This window comes from Vigna unguiculata, chromosome 8 (assembly GCF_004118075.2).
Source record: "Vigna unguiculata cultivar IT97K-499-35 chromosome 8, ASM411807v1, whole genome shotgun sequence".
Lineage (NCBI taxonomy): Eukaryota > Viridiplantae > Streptophyta > Magnoliopsida > Fabales > Fabaceae > Vigna > Vigna unguiculata.
This window is the reverse complement of record NC_040286.1, coordinates 38,035,925-38,049,103: the sequence shown is the minus strand read 5'-3', so window position 1 is coordinate 38,049,103 and position 13,179 is coordinate 38,035,925. Positions and strand designations below refer to the sequence as shown.

Here is a 13,179-nt window from a genome sequence, read left to right as displayed (position 1 = left end):
TATAGCTTCCATCATTTCCCTTCGCTTATACACAATTAACATGTGTTGTTTTAGATATGTCGGTTACTACAACCCTAATATGTGGATCCAAAATAATACTTAAAGAAAGTCGTTAATGATTGGGTAATATTTTTTCCGTCAAGAGTGCAGCAAGAAAATACCGTGAATATTTTAAAAAGCAGAGTCAGGTATTAATAATGGTTATGCAATGTGTGTGTGAGAGAGAGAGAGTGAGAGTGAGTGAGAGAGAGAGGAAATGGAGTTTTAGAGGCACATGTTGTAGTCGAAAAAGAATATAAATAGGTCTGGTTGGTTGGAAGGGAGAATATGAAGAAGATGAAGAAAGAATTGAAGAAGGAAATAGTGATTCTGGTTCCGTATCCCGCACAGGGACATGTCACTCCCATGCAAAACCTAGCCCGGGCTTTCCTGGCCCAAGGATTTTACCCTCTCATTGTCCTTCCCCACTCTTTCCACCGCAAGATTCACGGTGAGAAGGAGGAGGAGGAGGAGGATGGGCTCAAGTGGGTGGGCCTGGGTGATGGAATGGGCCAGGAGGAGGGAAGCCCAGATTTCTTTGCGATCGAATCGGCCATGGAGAAGATGATGCCGAGTGAGTTGGAAGGGCTGATAGAGAAGGTGCGTGGAGAGGGTGGTGAGGTGGCGTGCGTCGTGGTTGACCTCTTGGCCTCTTGGGCCATAGAATCGGCCCATAAACGTGGCATCCCCGTTGCTGGGTTCTGGCCCGCCATGTTGGCTTCATACCTCTTCATCGCTTCCATTCCTCTCATGCTCAACCGTCGTCTCCTTTCTCACACCGGTCTTCCCTTCACTTTCCTCCATCTTTCTATGCTATATATATTCTGTAACACTTCGCGCAACAATTTTATATATCTTCTATTAATCACTATATAACTAAATTTTATGTATGAAAAAATTACATTAAACCGATATAGTTGTACTTTTACTCATGAGAAAGGAACTCTCTACACGATAACATGCTCTAAATATTCAAACTTTAATCATAATAAAGCCCTAGAAAAATAAATCCAAAATTCTAGGATTTATCTGCTTTAAAAATACACTTTGCCGCCTTTTGTCCCTACATCTTGTTTTTGTTTCAGATTAATATATACATAAAAAATTTAGTCTTTCCGTCCAAAATGTGAGATTCACACTCAACATTTTCCACTTGTTTATGATTAGGAGTCCGAGGTTTAAGTGACGCGCGCGTGCTGATAATGACACGAAAAGCGCTAACAGGAAATACTGTCGGATACTGTAGAATTCCTATGCAGTCTTATAAAGAATTTTGATTTACGAAGGATATTAATTAGGAAAAGGAAAATTATCTGTCGATGATTGAATTCAATATCGCCCTGTGTTTCTTTCTTCTGCAGGACTCCCGCAACGCGAGGGAAAATTCAGCCTCCACCCTGAGCTGCCGGTGATTTCAACGGAGGATCTACCGTGGCTCGTCGGAACAGAAGCAGCAAGGAAAGGGAGATTTAGGTTTTGGAAAAGAACCCTGGAGAGGTCAAGTGCTCTGAAATGGCTGCTGGTGAATTCCTTTCCCGATGAAAGCAAACTCGAAGCGGCAAACAGGAAGTTGAGTTCAGAAGGGTGCCCTCGCGTGTTGCCGATAGGCCCTATCTGCAGGAACGGGATAACGAAAGGCGTGAGCTTTTGGGAGGAAGATATGAGCTGCTTGAAGTGGGTGGCAAAGCAGAAGAGGAATTCGGTTATATACATCTCGTTCGGGAGTTGGGTGAGTCCGATTGGGGAAGCCAAGCTGAGAAATCTGGCGGTGGCGCTTGAGGGTTCAGGGAGGCCATTTATCTGGGTGTTGAGGTCGAGTTGGCGCCAAGGTTTGCCAAATGGGTTCTTGGAAAGGGTTGAGAAGGAAGACAGAGGCAGAGTGGTTAGTTGGGCGCCGCAGAAACAGATTTTGCAGCATGAGTCTGTGGCTTGTTACATCACACACTGTGGCTGGAATTCCATATTGGAGGCTTTGCAGTTCCAGAAGAAATTGTTGTGCTACCCTGTCGCAGGGGACCAGTTTGTGAACTGTGCGTTTGTTGTTGAGGTTTGGAAGGTTGGCTTAAAACTCAACGGGGTGGAGGCAAACGATGTTGAAGAAGGAATTGTTAGGGTCGTAGAAGATAAGGAGATGGAAGAACGGTTAAGAATACTGAATCAAAGAATCATGGCTGGTAACAATAACACAGGAGCTTCCATGTTCAAAACCTTCCTGGAAGATCTCAAGAGGGCATCTTCAACAACTACAACTACTCAAGATGCAAGTGAAATAAACATTCCCTGTTATTGATCTTTAAAAAAAATGTGCTATAACTATACATTGGACTGAAATTCCCAGATAGAATAATGATTACTCTTGAGTTGAGGTGAAGAGTTCTGAAACTATCGATAATGTTCTCTACTCTTCAGAAGGAATAACAACCACTTCAATCTATGTATATTTTTAGTGGAAGTATAATAACAGTAGTGATTTCCCCTTTTGTGTGTGTTGTAAGATATTACAAAGTTTTTGATTTCGCTACACTTAGTTGAACTTGTGCTGCTGCTAGGTGAGTGGTGGCTTTTATATTCATGAGTATTTTTCTCAGGCACGCAAAACTTCATTAACATGTTTCAGTAAAGAAAATAAAACTGTCATGTATGAATAGGTATATGTATATATATATATATGATGGTGGGTTGAAAGAGACCTTTTTCATTGAAGAAATATTAGTATCCAGAGCAGATACAAAGAAGGGACAGGGATTCATTCATTCATATAAATATATGACTAATTTTTGTCATTGTTCCTTTGAGAACTTCTTCGTTTCTTTCTCCTCTGCAGGAAATTGTGAAGTGATTTCTTGATGGAGAGATGTGGCGGAATATGTACTAATAATGCTTCAGAACACAAGCTTCTGGTTTTCACCATTTCTCGACTTGCCAACCATATAATCGCCCTTGCCTGCATGCATATATTTATGTCCATTGGATTATTCTCCAGATTTAGAGAAAAGATAAAGCACACTCCTTTTATTTTCTAACTTTTGTATTCCTTCTTCTAATATAAGGGAAAGAGAACAAAAAACACATTTCAAGAAAGAACAACTCTGTTAAATAAATATATTATTCAAATAGGAAATTTTGATTAATTTTAATTAGTTAATGCTGAATGGATACACGATTACAAAAACCGTTATGATGTAATTAATGAAACATAACATTTTTACTTACAATCTAAGTTATTTAGTATTTTAGTATCTACTATAATTAGAGAAATTACCTGAAGTTCTGTAGTGTCAAAAATGCAGTGGCGTTGATTGTGAAGAATAGCTGCAAGTTTAATACTGTGGATGTTGAACTTCCCATTCCTACAAATATATTGCAGAAAGGAAGGAAATCAGTGAATAAGGAATGAAGAAGACGATTTGGTTGATATAAAAAAAAAGTAACAGTATATGAGCGAAAATGTTGAAAAGAAAGAGTGGAGGTTGCTTGCATTGAAGTATGAGAAGAAGAAGAATGAAGACGAAGATCGAGATAGCAGTTTCTCTTCATATATTAACTGGAAAAGTGAAAAATGGAAGTATATTGGAAGAGTAAAAAAAAGGACAGGAAGAGACAGAGATTTGAAGGTTACACAAATATATAGATGTAAAAGGGAAAGAATGAATTTGAGTTGAAAAAAATAAGAATGTGTGGGAAATGAGTTACACATGGCAAAACTATTGAATATGGTTAGAGATATTAGGTAGGATATAGGTGTTATGAATCTGCAATTTCATGTGAGTTCTATAACATGACAGCTACCATTGTTTGCTCTTCCAAGGTGCATTCTTCCCCAAATTGGAAATTAGGTCACTTGGTCGACTTTACTTGGTTTTACTCTCTCTGTGTAACTCCCTCTTTCTGCATTATATGTGTCTTTGTACGTCCTCCCTCTGATTTCTATCGCGTGATACAATTAATTTGAAAATGACATCTTTTAACCATTTCCCTTTTTATTTTGCAGAGGATAAATACTGAAAAATACGTAGTTGTAAATTAGTCATTATACTCATTTTTAATCTCAGCATACTAGACCCTGTTGTTGTTTTTGTGTGTTTTAACTTCATACCCAACAAAAACGCACACAATCTAAGACTTATGTTTATGTTGTTTTTAAACCTTCTTGTAGTGTTTTCTATCACATTCTTCGTCTCCATTTCTCGACATTTATGTATTTTATTATGTGAATTTTGAGTAGATGCGTAGTTTGTTACCTCATGGAAGAGTAGATATTTTGCTGGAGTCATGTGAACAGGGTCTAAGTGTTCACGTTCCACGTGTGAGTGAGTGTTATGAAGTCGTGGATGGTTGTTCTACTTGATTAGAAAGAGTGAAATAAGAATCATGTGCTCCACTGTGTCGGCCTAATATCCAAAGATATTTTGTATTTTGAGTCTGTGGATATTTGTAGCATGTAGGCCTGAATTGGGATAAATAGGTTCGGTTTAACCTCGTTAATTTCAGTCCAAAATCATTTTTTTCAAATACATCTTCCACGGTTTGATTTAATGGATTGCTTGTGTGGTTTATTGGATTCAAATCGAGATATATTTTTATTAGAAAAAAATTGTATTTTTAATTGTTAATTTATTTAATTGTCACTTGCACATATGAATCAATGAAATAAATATATTAGATTTTTTATAAAGACAATTTATATATATAATTGTTTTATAATAGGCTATGATTTTATCATTAATTACTAAATTTCAAGAAAAGTATATGTAGAGACTAAGGCCTCCCGCAAAACATGGTGGCATAAATAAAAATTATTCCTTTTTTTAAACAAGTCCTTAGTTTCGTGTTTGTGTAATTCCTTTTATTGCGGTACATTAATTAGCAGTTCATAAACTACTCTGTTTTTTCCTTTCTTTAAATGGATATTTGGGGCTTGCCTTTACATTAGAATGCGCAATGTTTGTGAAGGCTATGCATAATTTTGTTGTAGTGTGATTTCATGAATGGTTAATTTCTCAACCGGATCTGCTTACATGAAATTCATGCACTCTAAGAAACCTCGCGACACTAACAACTTTCTTTTGTTGCCTTTATTTTGCGAGTAACTTTTCCTAAACTTGCGAATTAGCACTGAAGGGTGTTTCATCAAATTGGTTGAATTACAATATAAGTGTCTGTGAGGTGAAAGGGAAGAACATATCATACGAAAGTCCCCTTTAACTATGATCTTGGTTCACACCTTCAAGTGGAAATCCTGATGTTTGATTGCAGTGTAAAACATTAAGTTAAAAAAGAACAAAATTCTTTGTAGTACTTGTCAGTTGTGGAAGACTGTCTTGAGGGGAAACGGATTCACTGACTTTTTCCCGAGAAAAAGTTATTGAATCCGTGTCTCTGCCTTGAGCTAGTTGGATCAACTATTTCCATGATGTTGCGGCGGTTCTACCGTCGTTGATGATCGTCTTTGTGGTTGATGTTCTATTTGATTTTGCTGTCTCTGATGATGTACATGCTCTCGACGCTGCTGCTCTGTCATGTTAACATTCTGGATAGAGGATTGAATCCTCCAAATATTTCTCCATCCAATACATTCCATAACCAGAGAGTTCGCACTGATTGCAATGCCAAACCCAGTGAATGAGGAAAGGAGAATCGAGAGAACTCCATTTAAATTGAGCTACAAAAGAGTAAAAAGATGCATGTCAAAATTTATTTATTTACTCCCAACGAGTCCCAAATATCTTCATGAACTCAGGGTAGGAACTATATCATCTTACAATAGTATAAAATAAATGAGCTAAGAGGATAAGAAGTGCAAACTGGAAGCAGGCATAAGCCCAAATGAAACTCCTGTTCACTGCACAACAACATCATCATCATCACTCGTGTTAATGAGAACATAATAACTCCGTATCATATGGTCTACAGCAAAGGGATTAAAGCAACTCCAGAATAACCATAACTCGCTCACTTAAAAAAAAGAAAAAACATAGCCTGCAATGCCATAATAACCTACTATCTGATTCTAGCAACACACTATTGGTAATTCTATTCAACACTCTTTCTATTATTTATTAAAATCCACGCAAGTCTTAGGGAATAATAAATGGGATTCGTTAAGTAGGAGATGAGGCACACATGAATATCATCATCCAATAGAAGGAATATATTGAAAAGAGTGTTGAGGATTGTATTGCTAACATTTCTCTAACCTTCTTTGATATATTTGAGAGTTATATTAGTACAATTCATTTCATGCTTCATAAATAATAAAAATAAAAACCAGCATAAAAATTAAAGCAAAAGGGAAAACTAAGAAAATTTAACACAAAATGACTTTGAAATGCTACACAGAAGAAAACAACTTTACCCATAGTTGACGCAATCATAGATGAAAGGAGACCTAAAACACAGGCAAAAGGTAATGAAATGGCAAGAGCACGAGGGCCCAAATCTGAAACCTGGTAAACTAGAAACCATTGGGTCAGGAATACATTTCACACGTTAAAATGTTAACAAAGGAAGACAAAACTAGAATAAATAAATGAAGTATAAACAGAATTATTTCCAAGTGCTCTCGCACAAAAAGTATTATAAGTATGGACTTCTTATTAGTAGTAGTAAGTAATAAATAGGCAAAGAAACAATATCTACCTTTACTTCCCATAACACACTCAGGTACAAAAATGAATTCTAGGCAATAATTAATGAGTAAGTTGAACAAAATAATAAAATGCAAAACAACCCATTTGTTTAAATTTGGTCCTACAAACTACCAGTCACCATAAACTTCATTGCAGGTACAAAGAAAAGCATACCAGTAGTTGCTCTAGAAAACAAAAGTATGCAAGCATGCTGACCAAGACAAGTACTGGTACATCCTGCCAGATCCTGTCATGCGTGAAATAGCCAGAATCCATTACAATCAGAAAAGAAGAAATTCACTGGTGATATTTTTGTAGACCTAACAAGGTGATATTTATGTCACTTTAGGATGAATATCTTACATTGAAGTGTTAGATTACATGTACCATGTCCTTAGTTTTTTTCTTATTTGCTTTAGTTTTTGAGGATTTCTTATCCTTTAGGTTTTGATCTACCTTCTTCTCTTGAGAAAGTACTTTGTTTACCAAAAATAAAAACATAAATTCAAAGCGACATATATGGTACGTTGTTCAAATTCAGAATCAACTGCGTATGTTTCTTATACAGCACATCAGCCAAGAGCATACGGAGTAGGCTTTTCAGTTTGTTTGATGGGCCGGATTCTCCCCCATAGCTTGGAGCAGAATCTCTAGATTAACTTTAAAATTTTGGCATGAGCAAAGGATAAAGTTTTGCTGCAATGTCTTGTAAATTGTTATCTGTGTCTTAGGAAGGAGAGAACAGATGCATGGATATTCAAGGAAATATAATTCGACTTGATGTACAACATGACTGTTCTGATGGCATCTCATTAGAGCTCAGCACATAGATTCTTCCCAGGAGTTTCTTAGATGGACACAAAAAGGGATTGGACAGCTCTGTTATTTTCTTTGTTTAAGTGAAAGGAAGAGATCTATTTGTAAATATAGATATAACCTCGTAAGCTGAAGAATCAGAACTAAAAAAATAATTATCAGCTAGTGAACATTGATGAAGACAAAACCAGCACTTGAAGCACTCTCACAAGAAGCCACAAAGCAAAGACAAAAGAAAAAGCTAAGCAAAAGATTGAACTGTCAACTCAAACATTAAACTGGCAAGTTCCCAAATATGCATCATAAAAGACTTGGGCATCCCTCCTTCAACCTTATAAAACTTTTGTTCCGTCATTTATCCACTAAAGAGTTTGTTGAGTCTTTTAAATATGATATTTGTTAACAGTCAAAGCATCACCGTGTATCTAACGCCATCTCTAGTAAAAAGAGTAATTTCCCATTTGACTTTATTCAGTTTGATGTTTGGTGACCTGTTTTAGAATTTATTTCTGGTGCAAGATAGTTTGTTACTTATATTGATGATAGTACTTGTGTCACATGGACATATATTATGAAAAGCAAATTTGAGGTCTTTCAAATATTTTGTTAATTTTTCCATCTTGTCCGAAATCAATTTGGAAAAAACATCAAAAGAATTAGGTCTAATGATGATATTGAGTATGTGAATCATGAATTCTCCAATTTTTTATCTCATAATGGTATTGTTCATGAATTAACATGTAACACTCCACAACAAAACCGATTTATGGAAAGGAAGAATCATAATTTTCTAGAAGTAGCTAGAGTCATTCTTTTCCAAATGTCTATTCCCAAAACCCACTGGGGAAAAGTTCTGTTAACGACCACAAACCTTGTCAACAGTTACCCACTCATCTTAAATAACGTTAGTCCTATTGAGTTTGTTTCCCTTCTACTTGCCTAGTGTCAAGTCTACCTGTCGTGTCTTTGGATGTTATATTTTTGTGCACTCTCATGATCCTAATCACTGTAAATTAGACCCTAGAGCTCTTGAATGTGTTTTTATTAATTATCCCCTAATAAAAAAAGGTACAAATGTTATCATCTCGAGAGTCGTCGTGTTTTTATGACCATAGATGTCATCTTTTATGAAATAAAATCTTTTATGTCAACGCTACGCTTCAGGAAGGGAAATCACTTGAAGCAGAGGAGTTTCCCTTCCTATCATTACCCCATCTATATTTGCAGAATGCTCAAAACTATGACGAGGTCACCATAAGTGGGATCAAACCAACCCACAGTGAGGAAGAAGACAAATTCTTAGGCAAAAAAAATCAAACCCACTTTGACTCTAGAGCAAGAAGAGTTGTCTGACTCACAAGTGAGAGCCCTCATGGTAACAATGAAGAGATAAGTGTTTGTTAAAGATGAAAGGGGAAAAATTGTTTGTTAAATATCGAATTTCTCAATATGTTTGCATTGACAGTCTCTCTAATATACATAGTTGCTTTATTATCGTCATTGATGCCATAGAAATTCATACATCAGTCCAAGAAGTCGTGAAAAGTGAACATTGGACTCAAGCCATTAGAGAGGAGATGGATGATGCACTAGAAAGGACCGAAGGTAGACATAGTTGACCAGACTCCTTATTTCTATGTTTATGCTTTATTTTGTTATATTGTATGAAGGACTTTGGACTTACTTTATACATCTATTTTTTGGAAATTGAATATTTTGACATCAAAGGTTTAGCACTAAACCTTTTTTAAAAGAACTCAATTAACCTCCCTCAAGAGTTCTTGAGGTAAGTTGGTTAGCATTGTTCTTTGTAATCCTTTCCTTTGTATTCTTTCTTTTCCTTAAAACGAAAAGAGGATGTCAAACAATAACAAGTGATATCTTACTGCAACCTACTCATATGTGTGCAAGTAAACTCAAGCTGCAGCGTTTCAGTATAACAACCCAAAATAGTTAAGATTTACAACTTTATATAGTCTTATAATCAGCCCAGCGGCCCTAATATCATAGATAAACCAATTCAAGACTTGTATATTCTAATAGATGTCAAAGTCTGGAACACATGACCTATCAGATAAACATGACAATAACACTTTAGGTCTCTTCTACGTCAGTTTAAGTTCTAATTGAACACACAAATGACAAAAACAGACATAATTAATCATACCTGTAATACGTTACTTCTCGTGGTGGCACATTTGATGTATGCCTAGAAGAAGTTTGACGATCGCAAATTTTCAACAGTGTTACCGGGAGGTTTTGGACTTCCCGCTTGCAGACATCACAGGTCCTGTTTCCCTTTATACTAAACCACTTCAGTGCACATTCCTGGTGAGCAAGTGCAAGATCACCTCTACAACTGCATTCCAACTTAAGTGTATTCCCTCCTTCCCCGAGCTCCACCAAACATATCCTACAAACTGCTTGTTCTTCTGGAATATCCTCGGTGGCATCTTCAATGGCTGAAAAGGAAAGAACCGAGTGAAAAGACACAACGGAGGACAATGACAGATTTAAGCATATGGTTAACAATACCTAGAGAACAATGAGAATAGAAACTTGATTAAAAAAATTTAATCATGGTAAGAAAAATTCCACTGCCTTATTAACCTGTTGCTATTTAAATATCAAGTAATCCTAACTCACAGAAAAAGACAATCCAATCTATAAACTAAATCCTAAAATCAAAATTAAAAGTTAACATCATTATAAACTTCATCAGGATTATTGTTTCTTTCTTTAATTTGGAGAGTCCACTGCAATAAAATGAAAGGGTTTTTGGATTATATATATCCAGGAAATCTCCATTTCCTTTCCTGTATATTAATGTTGCTAACTTCATTCAATTTATGGTTTAGGGCTCAACTCAATATCAAATACTTGTTGCTTGTCAAAATGACAGAACATCTCAAATTTCGCATAATGTTGATCAAGAAGTTTGAAAAAAGAGACATTTATAAGAAAACTTAGTAAATTCCATATATATTGCGTGGAATTACCAATCTCTGGAACCAAACCACCATCACTTGATTTTCTACGAACAGTTTGCCTTGCTGAAATTACACGAATCAAGCCCCTGGAATCTGTAACCCTTAAATTAGAGGCTCTGCTTTTAACTGGGACTGAAAATGATCGGGTAATATGAGGTTGATCACCCATTTTCTATACAACAAGAAAAAGGCATATAGTAAGCAACACATGTGATTTTTCACTTACAAAGGGTAAAATAGTAAGTACAGTGTAAAAGTAGTTTGTTTTGGTCTTGAGACAATAATGAACAGTGGAAACATACACTTGAACCAGAATCACATACAAGATGTCTTCCATCTGCGTTCTCTGAAGCTGAAGTTCCAAATGGAGTAACTGGCAATGAGTGTGCACCTTTTGTTGCAGGGGAGATGACCTTATTTTTAAGAGACAAATGAATGGAAGATTTATCATAAGGAGCATCTGATAAAGGACTTTTAGGAACTATTAGACCTGTCTTTTCAATATCCTGGGAACAAGTATTTGCCTTGACGCTCTTCTGAGGAAGTAAAGTTCTCATTGAAGACCTGACTTTGGCTGAATTTGGCCTTGGAGGAAGTCCTCTAGTAGAACCAGGACTTGATCGTGAAACTGAAGGACCATCGGTTTTTGCAAAAGTAGATAATGCTATATCTAGTGACCACGCTGGTATTTGCAGTGAGGATAGATTGGGTCTTCTGGACTGAGATATCTTGGAGGCCCTGTCACCCTTTTCATTTCCAGTACAACTCTACAATGCCATGCCATCAAACTAAATTCAGAGCTGAACCTGTTTATGTTCCTTTTACGATGCATGGTATTATAATTAATTATTACTTTATCCTATCCAGTTCATACTAAATTGCTAAAACATTGGTGGTAATCTAATGCTAATCAATTGAAAAAAAAAAAAAAAAAACAGATTATTGTGCACTGTGACACCTAGACTCATACATAAAAAAGGATCTGAAATGAAAAATAAAACGCACAATTAAGTTAGTAATCGCATTACGATCACTTAGATCAAACCCAAACCTGGGTTTCTTCTGTGAAAAAACAAATATATATATTTAGAGTAACCTGGGAAGGATCTGGCACAAAATCAGCGTCAAATTGAGGCTCAGCATCAGCACCGTCACCTTTCTTTTCCATCCAGAGAAACGCTTTGGCAAAAGTGTTACAGTCTCCGCATCAAATGCCCAAATGCCATAATGTGTGTTATATTTTGATTTAATTATGATTAGCATTATAATAATGGAAGGAAAAGGAGGTGCCAATGATGATACCGATCGGAACAGGGGTTAGGGTTCCTTTGATTCAGATAATTAATTAATTAACCAAACTAAAGATTATTCACTTTTTTGGAGTTGTTAACTCACGATTATTACCCGCCAACTGCAACTCGTGACATGCCAACTTTATGATCCTTCCACTTCTCCCACGATTCTCCATTTTACGTTTTTTCTCTTTCCTTCCTCTGCACTTTGCTCACACTTTTCTTGGAGTCCTCACACGCCTCTTTCAATTTTTTCCATCTTTTTTCATGTCACAGACTCAATAAATATACGTAAATAATGAAACGCCACCTATCTTCATTTTTGTTCCATGGATGAACTCATCTTCGTCTCAACAACTTTTATCAAAAATCAAATGTGTATTTGACGTTAATTTTGTGTAAGAAATATTTATAGAGGTTAATGTCTGTATTATTTATTTGTATACAAATTTTTATCTTAAACGACATATAATAGTTAACATTTGGTAAAAGTTTGTAATACTTCTTCATATAAATTTTCATTTATATTTGTTTGTTTTAAATAAAGATAAGTATTGCTTCTAATATTGCATATATTATGAGAATGCTTATTATAAGTTTAAAATATTAAAGTTCAGTTTAAAATAGCGTGTGTAGTCATATATGTAATGAGTTGATTGACAAAAAAAATATTAATGATGATTTATAATTAATTATAAATGAAATTATCAAATCAAACTTTATATTAAAACAAAACGTGCTTAACAATTAGTTGTCGTACTTTAAATTAGATAATCTAACTCTTCATCTTATTATTACTTGAATAAATATTAACCCAATAAAAAATTGAAAAATTGGTTACATTTTCATTTTCATGAATTTTTAGCGTTAAAATTTTGATATTATAATCCTTACTATTTTTGTAAGTAGTTATTATTAATCCTTACATTTTCATGAATTGCAATAAAAAAATTCGTAACATTTTTGTAAGTAGTTATTATTAATTAAGTTGACATTTTTGTCAATTGTCAATCCATTACTTTTTAAGTATTACAGATATTAGGAGAACGGTATGTTTATTATAACTTTAAAATATTAAAGTCACGTATGAATGATAGAAAAGTATTAATGATGATTTCTAATTAATTATAAAGTAAATTATCAAATTAACCTTTGTATCAAAAACGTGTTATTACTTACACTAGACCGTAACTCTTCATTTTATTCTTACTTGAATAAATATTAACTCAATATAAAGAAAATGCAATATTGGTTAAATGTTTTCATGAATATTTAGAGTTAAGATTTTGATATTATCACTCCATCATAGCATCTTTTAAATAAGTATTATTAATTTTGTTGACAAATTTATCGTATATTACAAACTTTGTCTGATGGTCAATCCAAATAAAAAAAAAAATTAATTGTATTTCT

At 35.0% G+C, this 13,179-nt stretch overlaps 3 protein-coding genes across 8 annotated transcripts; 1 reads left to right on the top strand and 2 right to left on the bottom strand.

Annotated features, from left to right (window-relative positions):
• Positions 1-235: 235 nt before the first annotated feature.
• Positions 236-2,519, top strand: LOC114193362 (UDP-glycosyltransferase 82A1). 2 transcript variants are annotated; one of them, XM_028083124.1, is made up of 3 exons: positions 236-820; positions 1,207-1,263; positions 1,401-2,519. In XM_028083124.1, the coding sequence occupies exons 1-3, from the start codon at positions 328-330 to the stop codon at positions 2,327-2,329; spliced, it is 1,479 nt and encodes a 492-aa protein (XP_027938925.1). In that variant the 5' UTR covers positions 236-327; the 3' UTR covers positions 2,330-2,519. The 2 variants fall into 2 exon arrangements, with proteins under 2 accessions (XP_027938925.1, XP_027938926.1); XM_028083125.1 differs by lacking the exon at positions 1,207-1,263 and having other exon boundaries at positions 237-820.
• A 189-nt stretch (positions 2,520-2,708) lies between these two features.
• Positions 2,709-3,874, bottom strand: LOC114193363 (protein TIFY 5A-like). The gene is made up of 3 exons (XM_028083126.1): positions 3,518-3,874; positions 3,302-3,389; positions 2,709-2,983 (listed from the first exon to the last, which is right to left on the bottom strand). Exons 1-3 carry the CDS (start codon positions 3,574-3,576, stop codon positions 2,810-2,812), a joined length of 321 nt encoding a protein of 106 aa, XP_027938927.1. The 5' UTR covers positions 3,577-3,874; the 3' UTR covers positions 2,709-2,809.
• A 1,134-nt stretch (positions 3,875-5,008) lies between these two features.
• Positions 5,009-12,132, bottom strand: LOC114193355. Of its 5 annotated transcripts, none has more exons than XM_028083111.1 (8): positions 11,480-11,513; positions 10,777-11,241; positions 10,484-10,646; positions 9,652-9,946; positions 6,843-6,915; positions 6,395-6,485; positions 5,802-5,881; positions 5,009-5,701 (listed from the first exon to the last, which is right to left on the bottom strand). In XM_028083111.1, exons 2-8 carry the CDS (start codon positions 11,029-11,031, stop codon positions 5,438-5,440), a joined length of 1,221 nt encoding a protein of 406 aa, XP_027938912.1. In that variant the 5' UTR covers positions 11,032-11,241; positions 11,480-11,513; the 3' UTR covers positions 5,009-5,437. The 5 variants fall into 5 exon arrangements, with proteins under 5 accessions (XP_027938912.1, XP_027938908.1, XP_027938911.1 ...); XM_028083107.1 differs by lacking the exon at positions 11,480-11,513 and adding an exon at positions 11,571-11,863 and having other exon boundaries at positions 5,010-5,701; positions 10,798-11,241; XM_028083110.1 differs by lacking the exon at positions 11,480-11,513 and adding an exon at positions 11,870-12,132 and having other exon boundaries at positions 5,011-5,701.
• Between the last annotated feature and the right edge of the window lie 1,047 nt (positions 12,133-13,179).